General features: G+C 39.3%; 2 protein-coding genes across 2 annotated transcripts; both read right to left on the reverse strand.

Moving 5' to 3' along the window:
* Positions 1-840: 840 nt before the first annotated feature.
* ythdf1 (YTH N6-methyladenosine RNA binding protein F1) lies at positions 841-7515 on the reverse strand. The gene is made up of 6 exons (XM_079466873.1): positions 6966-7515; positions 6310-6334; positions 5650-5729; positions 3714-5345; positions 2503-2547; positions 841-2351 (listed from the first exon to the last, which is right to left on the reverse strand). The coding sequence occupies exons 1-6, from the start codon at positions 6990-6992 to the stop codon at positions 2325-2327; spliced, it is 1836 nt and encodes a 611-aa protein (XP_079322999.1). The 5' UTR covers positions 6993-7515; the 3' UTR covers positions 841-2324.
* Positions 7516-7916: 401 nt separating this feature from the next.
* nkain5 (sodium/potassium transporting ATPase interacting 5) lies at positions 7917-12395 on the reverse strand. The gene is made up of 6 exons (XM_079466874.1): positions 12120-12395; positions 9719-9856; positions 9513-9593; positions 9138-9335; positions 8926-8986; positions 7917-8785 (listed from the first exon to the last, which is right to left on the reverse strand). The coding sequence occupies exons 1-6, from the start codon at positions 12171-12173 to the stop codon at positions 8772-8774; spliced, it is 546 nt and encodes a 181-aa protein (XP_079323000.1). The 5' UTR covers positions 12174-12395; the 3' UTR covers positions 7917-8771.
* Positions 12396-12432: the final 37 nt, after the last annotated feature.

Consider the following 12432-nt stretch of genomic DNA (forward strand, 5'->3'; position numbering starts at 1 on the left):
CCTATCAGTTTAAACAGCTATCATCTATTTTGAACACCTGGACAAAGTCAATTTCAGTCCAAGCTGTTTTAGTAACATTCAACATCTGACATTTAGCAAAACCTTTAGGTATGCGGCCTATCATAGTCCATGTGTTACAGAGACCCCATGTCAAATACCTTTTACATATACTAAACTACTCTCATTGGCCATACACTTTAGTTAATCGTGTTAAATCTCAAGTGTCAGGTGTGCAAATAAAAAAAAACGTTTACATTGTTAGTAGTGTTTAGTAACTACTCACAGTAACAATGCCTGTGGTTGAATGTTGCTTATTCTTAGCAATTAATAGCGCCCAACTAAGGTAAAGACGAAGTCCTAATTCCAGTTCCTTTCTAAAAAAAAACAGACCAACAACACAGCCTAAAAATATTGGGTTACCAAAAAAAAAAAATAATGAGGGCAAAAAATAAACATTCAGAAAGCACTGGTGATTATTCCGAGGAGAATCTTTTTTTACATTTGTTATAATTTGATCCTTTAGGCTTCTAAACATTCTCAGCAAATGCATTTTGAACATATTCACTGACAATAATATTTCTAAGATATTTGTAGATCTATGAAATAAACACAATTAACAAAAACATTCGCAAAGCCTCTTGAAATAGAGGTTGTTGTTTATCCCATGTCTTAAATCTGGCTTATCCCCAAAGAGATAAAATAAACTTTCAGCTGAAGTGAGTAGGTCAGTGGGTGATACACAACCCCACAATCGTTTTCGGCATTTTTGTGCAAAAACAATTAGTAAATTAACAATAAAGACAGCTCTTAACATACAAACAAGGCAGTAAAAACACTTTCAAACATGGATTACACCATATAATATTATTTTAATAATGAGCATGATCAAATCTAAGAACGTGATAGATAGTGACCTTCCAATACAATGCATATTCATTTCAGGGGTGACTAAAATGTTTGTCTCGTAATTCTTTTTTTAAATATTTTTAGTATTTCATATATTTCATGATCTTTTGTTATATGACTATAGAAATCTGAAACCCTCACACAGCTCACTTCTCCTCTCCCACACACAAACACACAAAACAGCAAGCAGGTCCTAAAAAATCACGCACAGAAACCATATACTCTTTTTTTTCTTTTTTTTTAAACAGTAAATCAGTAACATTAATTTTCAGGTTACACGTTTGAGGCGTTCTCCGTTATTATTATAATTATATGTTCCTACGTTAAAGCTTAGCAATATACTGAGGACATGGGGGAGGAAAAGGGGATAAAATTTAATCTGTTAAAGGACAAAGAACAGAAAGTGATGCATCTAAAGCGATGTCAAAGAAAAGCATTGAATTGCTACATCTCTCAGATTGGCTTAAGGAAAGAGCGACCTCTGCTGGGCGGGGACTGGAACAGTAAGTAGTTACATTTCTGCTCTTTCAACATTAAGAATGGAAACAGAGTCTGAGCACTGGGCTCTGAACCATAAACATTAGCTTTACTTTGATTTTTAGTCCAGCCAGTGACAATGTTGACTTCCCCTGGATAAAGATGCATGGGATGTCTTCTCCCTGATAATGCTGTTTCAATTGAGGTATAGAACAGACATTATTATATGGTTTCGATGACACCGTAGCTTTAAAATGTTAAGGCTCCAAGCAGGAAAAGCAAAAAGAAAAGAACCTGTGTGACACATGTGGCTCGTCACTGAACAAAAAAGTCAAGTGTTACATAATTCAAAAATATAGTATTTTTATAACATTATCAACTCATGTCAAGACACATTTCATTGTCCCTTCTATGCAGAACACTCCACGAATAGATTCAATCACCTGCTGGATCTACACAACGACAACAAAAAGAAAAAACTGGCCCATTACAGTTACTGATGCTGAAGATGCCTCTCCATCTGACACGACCGCCATACACTCCATCACCCTTCCCCGATACACACACACACGTGTCACAAAATTCACTACCCACTCACCTAACCATTTCTGAAGGGCAAGGAGACCGGTGGGGCTGAAGAAACAAAACAGGACTTGTGCAGATATTGGTTGGTCAAAGGGGGTGTATGAAAACAAAACCAAATGATAGAAAAGAAAAATCAAAACGATGACGCGACTTCAAAAGGCGCTAAACGACTTCAGTCTCCGCAGGTGAGGCCAGATGCACAGAGGCTCGAGTCTGACACTGGCTAAAGTCACCAGAATTAAATAGAAAAACATAATGATTGTTCATTTTTTTAATTTCATCTTGTGTCCTCTTTAAATTTCATTTTCAAATGGTCAGTCCTAAAACAACTGCTTGTCGGCTGTAGGGGCACCCTTCTATTGTTTATTTCGGTTTTGGCGTTCCTGGAAAAGAGAATGGGAAGATTACTTTGCGGTAGACAGAACCAAAACTTTAGTCATCACAAAATTCAGACAAGCTCTAATATGTTAAGGTAAAGCTCTGTCTTTTAATTTCATACTAACAATCGAAAAATAAACAATTAAAATATCTTACTTGATCCAGTCGGGATCGATTCTGCAGAGGAGCAGGCTCTAAGTTCTGTCAGTGGAGATCAAAGAGAAAAATACAAATGTTAATAATTAAGCTCAAACTGCACCACCCATTTACTAAATAATAAAGACAACATCTGTTTGAAATAAACAAAATAATAAATCCACCATAAATAACAAAAACTACAAGTAAAATGGTAAGACAAAATCTTTCAGAAACACTTTACAATAAGGTGCTATTAGTTTACATTAGTAAATGCCTTAGCTAACATTAGATAACAATGAACAATTAAGTTTTTCAGCATTTATTATTCCTTGTTAATGAGAGTTCATGTTAGATCATGGTACATTAACTAATGTTAGGGCTGCTCGATTATGACAAAAATCATAATCGCGGTTATTTTGTCCAGTATTAAGATCCCGATTATTTAACACGATTACTCATATCCTTTAAAATAACATAGAAAATAAAAAAATTGGCTTTTATACTCTGAATGTAACTGAAAAATAAATGTAAAGAAATAGCACAGCTGAACCACTGTAAAGAAAAGGGTGCGCTGTGGATTTATACTACAAGAAAATAAAGGATCCTTGCAAAATGGAATGCGTTACAATAATCGTTTACTGTGATGATTTTGTTTTTCAAAATCAGCTTTAACTGATGTTAAAATGAACTAATTTTAATAATGTATTAGTCTATTCTGAAAGTAACATGAACTAACTTATTATAAATGCTGTATTCATATTGTTCACTGTTAGTTCCTTTTAGCTAATTGTTAATAAATAGCACCTTATTGTAAAGTCTTACCAATCTTTCTTAGCAGTAACACACTTAAGCATCACAGTATAAAATAATATCACTAGACGAAACATCAAAGACAGAATATCTGAACTGAATCAGAACATAGCAAAAGCACATCAACCATTCTGAATGAAGCATCTGCACTGATCTAGGATAACATTTTTATATCTTATATTGATGTTAAAGACACAAATATCTCAACCCCCCACATGATGTTAAAAATTCTTTGCTTAAACGCTTCATAAATTTAACACTATACTACTAGGTCTAATACATTGAATCAACAGGAGTATATTCCTTCAACAGATGCATAATTTCACACTACAATCTGATTAAATCCCAACCTCTCACACAGCTTTTAAAAAATGATAACCAAGAGACACCTGCATTTACAGAGATGTTTTGAACATTACCTTTCTAACCACCTCTTCCTCCTCTTGCCGTTTCTCGTAGTGTGAGAAGTCATCGAAGATGGAGGTGGTGTGTTTATAGGTGGCGATGATCTTAAGCACCTGCTTCGCTTTTTCCAGAGGCACCTCCTGCGTGTCACGGGAGTTGGTGACTGGCTTGTTGTCATTGTTCTCCAGGCGGATGTGCCTGAGCTGGCTGTTGGGTACGTCTTTAACAAACAGCCAGTCCACATCGAATTTGCCCTTCCACTTGTCCTGCGCCCAAACACCGGCGCTGGTGCCATAGTCTACAGGTGAGCGCATCTCTGCCACACCGCAGAAGTGTCCGCTGCCGTTGACACTGAACAGCAGATAGACGGGACCTTTGCCGTTAATGGCGCGAAAGGCAGAATCCAACCGTTTGTTACCGTGTTCCGTGCTGCACCAGATGGAGTACTTGATGGAGCGGTGGATGTCGTCCTCCGAGTAACTCTTAATAATGAACACCCGCCCGTTTTTCAAGTTCCAATCGAATTCCTTGGGGTTGTAGCTGTGTGCCGCACGCAGCTTGTCCAGAACCGGGTGCGACTCAATGATACCGGAGCCAGGAGGTCCACCTCCACCATTCCCAACCCCTCCGCCACCTGAGGAGCCGCTGCTGTCCACGCTGCCACCCCCACCATAACCAGGGTTACGGTTTCGTGGGGCGACCCACCGGGTTTGAGGGGGAGGAGCAGGATTATGGTTCTGATAGGGCTGTGGAGGGGGCGGGCCCTGCATTGCCATCTGATGGGCAAGAGATTGGGCAGATGGAATTGGGTGCTGAGGTGGTGGTGGGAGCCCATGTGGATGAGGTGGTAGGTGACCCTGGGAGTGGAGGGGTGGCTGCTGGTGGTGGTGAGGGGGCAGTGGGGAGGGCACTTTAGTCACAGGCCCCTTGTTATCCCAAGTTCCAATGTCCATGTTATGTTTAATAGGCGGTGGGGGAAGGGTGCCTCCAGGCATGGGCATCCCTGGCTTACTCTTTATTTTCATCTGCTGAGGCTTAGCTGGTTTGCTAGCGATGGCAGCCCAGGACGCAGGTTTGGTGGGTGGAAGTCCTAAAGGGGTTCCACCATTACCCGGGGCAACCGCTGCCGCCACTGGCCCTCCACCGATCACCGACCCCACAGTTTTCACTCCTGAACCACCTCCTGTCACATCGCCTCCAATCTTCAGCCCCACCATGCCCTGGTCCAAACTGTTCATACCTGGTGCCTTGTTCAGGGTGTCACTGGGGAAGCCTGTTTGCCCATCCGGTACCAGGGTCCCTCCTAAAGAACTGGGCGGGTAACTGTAACTGCCCCCGTACGCAGAACTTTGAGTCTGCTGGCCCTGAGAGCCACTGGTACCCCAGGCAGAAAACGCAGGGTTCTCTGGGAAAAAGTTAAAACGGTGGGGATAGATGCTACTGCCCAGACTACCCGGCTGTCCGAACACAGTGTCATGCATGAAATGATGGTCTCCATTGCTGAGGGGTGCATATGGAGCGAGGTATGGGATTGGTGGGTCTCCGCCAGTTGACCAGGGGGCTTCACTGAGGGGGTACGGGAACCCTATGGAGGGGGCATAGTAGCTCGACAGGTATGGGTCGGTCATGGATTGGTAACTGTTATTCTGGGGGGATAACCAGAAATATGATTGTTAGATTCATGACAAAACTCATAAATTACGCAACACAAACACATCTTAAAATATATTAAATTATTCATTTGAATTCTGAATAAATATCATATAATAAGACACATAAAATATTATTATACTTTATTATAAATAATATTATTTTTAACCTTTAGATTAGGCACGACAATGTAGTCAACATATGAACACAACTTCATTTCAAAAGGGACCAAGGTTGTGGAACAGTAACGAGTGTTTTTTTGAAGTCACACAAAAACAAACTCAGACACACATCTCTCACCGGGTTAGACTGGCCAGTGAGGTATGGTTCAAAATCATTATCGTGGACTGTTTCCTTCTGATGAAGAGAGCCATTTTGCACTAAAATAAAGAAAAATGTTTGATATAAAGATTAGATTTTGATCTGACAACAAACATGCTACAGCCAATGGCTTCCTACGTTGCTTGAAAGGCATCAATAACCCAATGCAAAAATACATAATTCAACTTTATCAGAAGAACTGCACTGAATAATACATGATTACAGTAATGTCTGTCATTTTAGTGAGTCATGCCCCACATGTGCTGTCTGACTACCACAATGTTACAAGATACACAGTAACAAAATCATAATTGAACAGTGTAAAAACTTGGGGCTCATTCACAGATGCAATGGTTTATGCTACAAAAGGCAAAGTCGCACTCATGTGCCACATGAGGTATGGCCTCATCAGCTGATTGATAGAAATACTTGTATAGCTCACATAACATGTGGATGAAATATGACCAGCACCAAAGCAACCTGGCCTTGACTTCATACAAGAATGAATGGCCAAATTATACTAGCAACAGGATATGGAAAACACTCTCCCTTTAGTAATGGAATATATATTAAAATGAGCCGTAATGGGATGTGCATCCTCAGACAAACACAGCTGAACAATTTATTTCGAAAACTTACCTTTAGCGTCTTGCCCTTTGGATGTCTTCCCATTCAGTCGGCGATTAGAGGAGATGCAAAGAAAAACAAGATAAAATATTAACTTGTTTTATTTCTTTATACAGACAGGAACTCTTAGTTCCTTATAAAGGTAAAGCCGTGAGATATTTAATTATGCCAAAAGTGCGATATCGACTCCTCCAGAGTATCACCAATAAATCAATGCACATCAAAGGTCCATCAAATAACGTTATCTCTTGCATATTAAAAAGAACCGACTGCTTAAAAAGACAATCGTTTAGTCATTACAGATTTTGTCGAGAACGAACATCTGCCCACGGTTGCTTACAACTCTCGACAGCTAACAGGAAAGATTCAGCATGAAATGAAGTTTAATTCAGATGGCACACTGGAGCAGAGCGAATTTTGCGATCTGTCGTGTTACGAGCATGAACGGTTGTTTAACTGAGGAAACGCGATGCAATTTTTTAAATCATGTCCATTTAACGACTGAAAATATGCTAACTCGTTAGCCATCGCTATTATGATAAGTAAGTAACGTTAGATGCCAGCAATGTCTCCGCAGAAGCGGCGGAGGCTGGACGCGCATTCCCTGCTCCTCCTAAAGGCCTTAACGACGCCGTGCCACTCCACCGGCCCCTACCGCTCCAACCTACCTGTGGGTCAATACTGGTGGTAGACATAATTCATCAAGAGAAACCCTTTAAATTCGGCAAGAGTCCTGCAGAGAAAACGAAGCAGCTGCGAGGGTGCTCGGCGTAACCCGAAGCCCGAGGGTTCCTCTCGGTTCCGTGCGGGCTGAACTGCGCTTTTTTCAGCAAGTTCCACGACTTGATTCCGGCGATTAGGTCCTCTGAGGGCACTAAAAGTCCAGCCTCAGGATGTTTCTGTTAGTATCAGAGGCTCTCCGTTTTTTTAAGTAATCCAACGCTGTCACACAGTGTATATAATTTTTTACAAGTGTATATATGTTTTTCCTCCTCCCAGCCGCAGTTATTGTGCACCTCTGTTCACTTCCGCCCAATGGCCGCTCCATCCGGGATCTGCGCGGAGGGGACTGGCGCCACATGGACCGGGTGGCCATGCGGAGTTCATCAACCTGAGAGTAGCGAGAATTATGATCTTTAACTCGATGTGTCCTCCTACTGATCCTTGAAATATTATATCAGATGGCGTTTTATTGACAATTATCTTACTTCCTGGATCGTGAGTATGAATGTGTCCGTGACATTTCTTTTAATTGCAGATTTAACCCATATTATCCGATTAAGAAAAGGATCTGGATGAAGAACGTCGCCTTTCAATTAATGTGTTCTGCATTTTGTTACCGGATCAACTTAATTCAAAGGCGTTATCTAATGTCTTTAGACATCGCATGGGAAACTAAAGCCTGATGACTTAACTGGTAGTCTTTTTCTTCAAACGCTGTAACGTTTTTCAAGGGCAACTGGCAATGTGTGTTGCAAACGTTCGTAATTTCATGTTATTGTAAGTCGTTAGCATTTTCAGTGTTGAAAGAATGGCAGGTGTGATTTTAGTTTGCTTACATCTAAAAACAAAATGTGTCCCACAGAAGCACATTTGCTGCATAATCATCAGTCAGTCATACACAATAATCGAGGCATGTTTATTGATCAAAAGCATAAATTGGGGCACACGTAAACACAAACGCTTGCTGTTTATTTGTGTGTCCACTAGGTGACACTACAATTTGGGAATTTCCTCGATTACCCTTCAAAACCAGAAACTTACAAAATGCCGATTTTCGTAGGCCTGCCAAATGTTGTTCTAATATTTTTTTATCAAATCAAAAATATGTATTTAGCTTGTCATAACTTAAATTAAATTTAGTATAGAACGATGTATGATATGGCCATAAAAACAGCAAGCAATATTTACACTCACAAAATAAGGTTTGGTTTTGTGTTACATTTTTCTTTGGGTGAACAAGAGAACAGACCGAGACATGGAGACATTCTCACTACCGTTTCTTTCTCTTACACAAAAATGGCTCTGGTATGTGTTGTATTGCAGGTAAATTGACAACTTTTCAGCTCTAAAGAACTGTGAAGAATAAGATCCACCCTTATTCATAAATTCTACACATCTTATGTCCTCTGCATAGCTTGTGTGTTTAATATTTTGCATATTTAATCTGCTTTTAGCTATACCGTTAAAGTTGTGGTAGGCCTACTCTTAGCACCATTCAAAGGGTTTAACATGCTTTAGAATCCTGCAGATTTTTCCCAAAAGTGTACAATGGTTCTTCAGATTTCATCAAGATCTCATTGTAATAGAAATGAACTATCTTGCTTTTTTGAAGATGGAATACAATTTATACTGTTTACACTTGTTGTCTGAAGTACTGTTAATGGAATATGTCTGGTGTCCTTTGTTAGTTGAGAAATTATGACCTTTCTTGAAACTTTCTCTCTGGGAAGGTTTTTAAAATCTGGACCCTTTCATTTATATAAATCTGAAAAAAGAAACACAATACAGACACAAATTTAGAAACATACTCAAAAACAATATAAGTTTAGTGCATCATTAAATATAAATTGAGTTTTTTTCTTTCCCATAAGTCATAAAAGTAGAAAATATAAATATTCTACAAACATGTGTCTTCATCTTCATTGGAGATGCTGATGATGTAGCAGGCAAAAACAAATCCCAGCGCCTACACAAATACAAACAAAGCAACAGATTGAGGATCATCACATACAACACAGGTGTGCCTGAATTTCTGTAATGGTGTATAAATATGTATAAAACATATTAACAGCTTTTTCCAGTTTTACCTAGGTGTCATTTGAAAAGAACTGACTTACAGAGAGTAACAACTGAAGGGCGCTATGCAGGACCTCAATGTATTGATACTCTAGTATGCACCCCAGCTCAGAGACTTGAGCAGGACTGTTGAAATGCTGCCACCTAGTGTTTGGGATGTTTATATTCTCGCAGTCAAGACTCTTGTCTTTCCACCATGTCTGGTGAGAGGAAAGCCCCAATGACATAAAATCACTGTCCTACGAAAGCACAGAACAAAAATGCCATGAAACTATACATCATGACTGAAGTATTTCTTTAATACAGATAAAGTATCATAGATTATATTTAATTATAAAAATGCCATGAATGTATGTGATCTTAGTATAGCATCAGACTGACCCACATAAGTAGCCCTATTTATCGGGACTTTTTACCTTAGAGAGGCCTCCGAGGTCTAGATAAAGGCAACAGATAAAGATGTTCCATGTCACCCAAAACACAGTCCAGACTATATACTAAAAAATTAAAAGAGAGAATAAAATGATGTTTAACAACATATGATGACATTATTTCTAGTAACAAAATAAATATGTGTCTGTATAACCTTCATTACAAAAACAAAAGTATGGCATATACACACCAAAATAATGTATCTGGGCTTATAAGGGACTGTCCCAAACAATCCCAATATCACCACAATAACGTGCAGGAAGTTGACAAGGATGGGCGCCCACTGGTAACCTAGAAAATCAAACACCTGTCTCTCCACGGCAGCGATCTAAAGAGAGAAAGATAGAGTGAAAGAAAAAGATAAATGAGCTCTATGTTGTTAACACAATAAAATCACCAGCTACTTTGCATCTATGACCAAAAAGCAAAAACACAACACACTCCTTTTCCCTGCTTTCCACAGATAAACCATGCTAGCCCAATCACAATAATTATAAAGACCCCATTGCTTTTTCCCAGAGAAACACTCGAAACCCCCACCTCTGTTTTTCCACACGCTTAGGGTTGCCAGGGCAACAGAGCCAATGGGGTACAAAGCTTGTGACAGAAAAATAGAGAGCGCTAGATGGATAACAAGAAAAGAGGGAGGGAGAATGGAAGAGATGAGAGCTCTCCCTGGAGGTCAGAGGCTCAGTGAAGGGATGTATGATTCAGACAGGAGGCACTGCGTGTGGGGGATGCTCTCTTATAAAGCTTTACTGCAGCAGTCATAAACCCTCTTTCTGCCACTAACCACCCATCCCCCTACAATCCAACCCCCTTCTTTCTCCGTGTGCCACACCACTGCTTTCTACCAGCTGTTCCCAGAGGTTCCACTTCAAATCAACCATTCACAAAACATCTTCATCAGTCACCATGCTTTTGCTTTTGAATGGCCTGTCTTTAATAACCAAATATAAAAATAACATTAAGAGATGTTTTATCGACATGTATTATTTTGCAATATCTCAGTAATATCAGTCGGCCTAATGAACAGTCACAGCTTAAGGTCAACTGTATGGGTCATCTAAACATTTTAAACTCAAGCTATTTAAGTGATTAAACTGCCTATACAAGCGCAGCAACCGTGGTAGAACCTGTTGCCATAGACTACATCAAAGGTGTTGGCATGGTGTTAGACATGCTCTATAAACACATGTGTGAAACAGTCAGTGCAACTGGTTAAGCCAATTAGGCACTATATTCTATATTGGGTTTAAGCCAACCAGAAATCCAATATACAGGACTGATGACTAATAACAGCATGCCTGTTCTGTCATGTCTCACTGAATCTTCATAATTTATTTAATAGACGGTAAAAGGTCATGGATAAATGGATAAAACTCCAATGAGATTATAATGTCATATGTGATGTAATACTAGATCAATATAAAAGAGATACATAAGTGAAGAGTCAAACGAATCAATATGATATTTACCCAAAGAAAGCTGTGCTCTGGCTACAGTTAAAAAACAATTAAAGATAGTTCACCCAAAAATAAATTTTTGTCTCAGTTGTTCCAAACCTGTATAAATATGCTTTTTTTTTTGATTGAACACAATGAAAGATATTTGGAAGAATGTTAGCAACTGACATTTCTGGGACACCCTTGATTACCACAGTAGACAAAAATGATATTCAAAGGTGCTCTAGAACTTTTTGCTTTCCTAAATTCCTCAAAATATCTTATTTGTATTAAACAGAACAAAAATATGTACAATAATTTTCCTATGGTTGTCAATGATGCCCCAGAAATGTCAGTTGCAAACATTCTTCCAAATATCTTTCTTTGTGTTCATCAGAACAAAGATATCTATACAGGTTTGGAACTTGAGGGTGAGTAAATCATGGCAGAATTTCATACTCTGTTGGTCACTGAAAGAAGGTTTCCTCCTGTGGAGGACACCAGTGCAACTATTGAACTGAGATAAGGCAACAATTACAAACCAATTACTAACACTTCATATGAGAGGAGAACACGGCCCCACACCACTGGAAGACCCCGACCAATCAATGAAGAGTGATGAAGATGAACACACATACAATAGAAAGTTGATAAGAATAAGCAAATGCAGATTTTTATACATGATTTTAGGTTGCAATTGTAGGTCAGTGACATGTAGGAGTTGTGCCAACATCAAAATAAAACAGTCAAAGAAAATATTTACATTTACGCATTCCACACATTGGTAGGTGCCTATTATGGCAACGGTAACAAAGACTACTAACATGATACACAAAGGTGTTCTAGTGTCCCGTCATACACCGCATGTCTGAAATAAACATATTAGGTCTCATACGTGTACGTGCATTTAAGCTTTATTCATATCACATGCGAAAAAAAACGAATCCAAAAGATAAACGATTAGAATAAACTCTAGGGCGAACGCGCGCCAACCTAACGGACTGCAGAGACATCAAATAAACTCACATTTAAGTTAATATACAAATACAAACAACATTTCTATAACCGGTAGGTAAAATAAATAGGTTACAAAAGTACAGCGACTAAAAGATTGTAATATTTCTACAAAACACGGTCTTGTCTTACCAGCTGAACTGCGCAGAAGAATATGAACATACACCTCCCCGTGCAGCACCCCATCTCAAAATTCACTCCCTGTATACTCGTTCAACTCAAAACTGCACATCAAACAGATTCATTTTTAAGGATCCTCGATATTTACTCACTGTTTGCTCAATTACTTCGCATTTACAATGAGATGTGTGCATTAGCACGAGTTTTTCATGAGGTTCAAAACAATGTATGAAGCAGTGGGCGGGGGTTAAAAACGGTGAGATCGAGGGTAAATCAATTGGGCGAGAGGGGCGGCCCCCAGCTCCCGGTGTACTGTCACGAAGGA

Source organism: Barbatula barbatula, assembly GCF_947034865.1.
Source record: "Barbatula barbatula genome assembly, chromosome: 11".
NCBI classification, from domain to species: domain Eukaryota; kingdom Metazoa; phylum Chordata; class Actinopteri; order Cypriniformes; family Nemacheilidae; genus Barbatula; species Barbatula barbatula.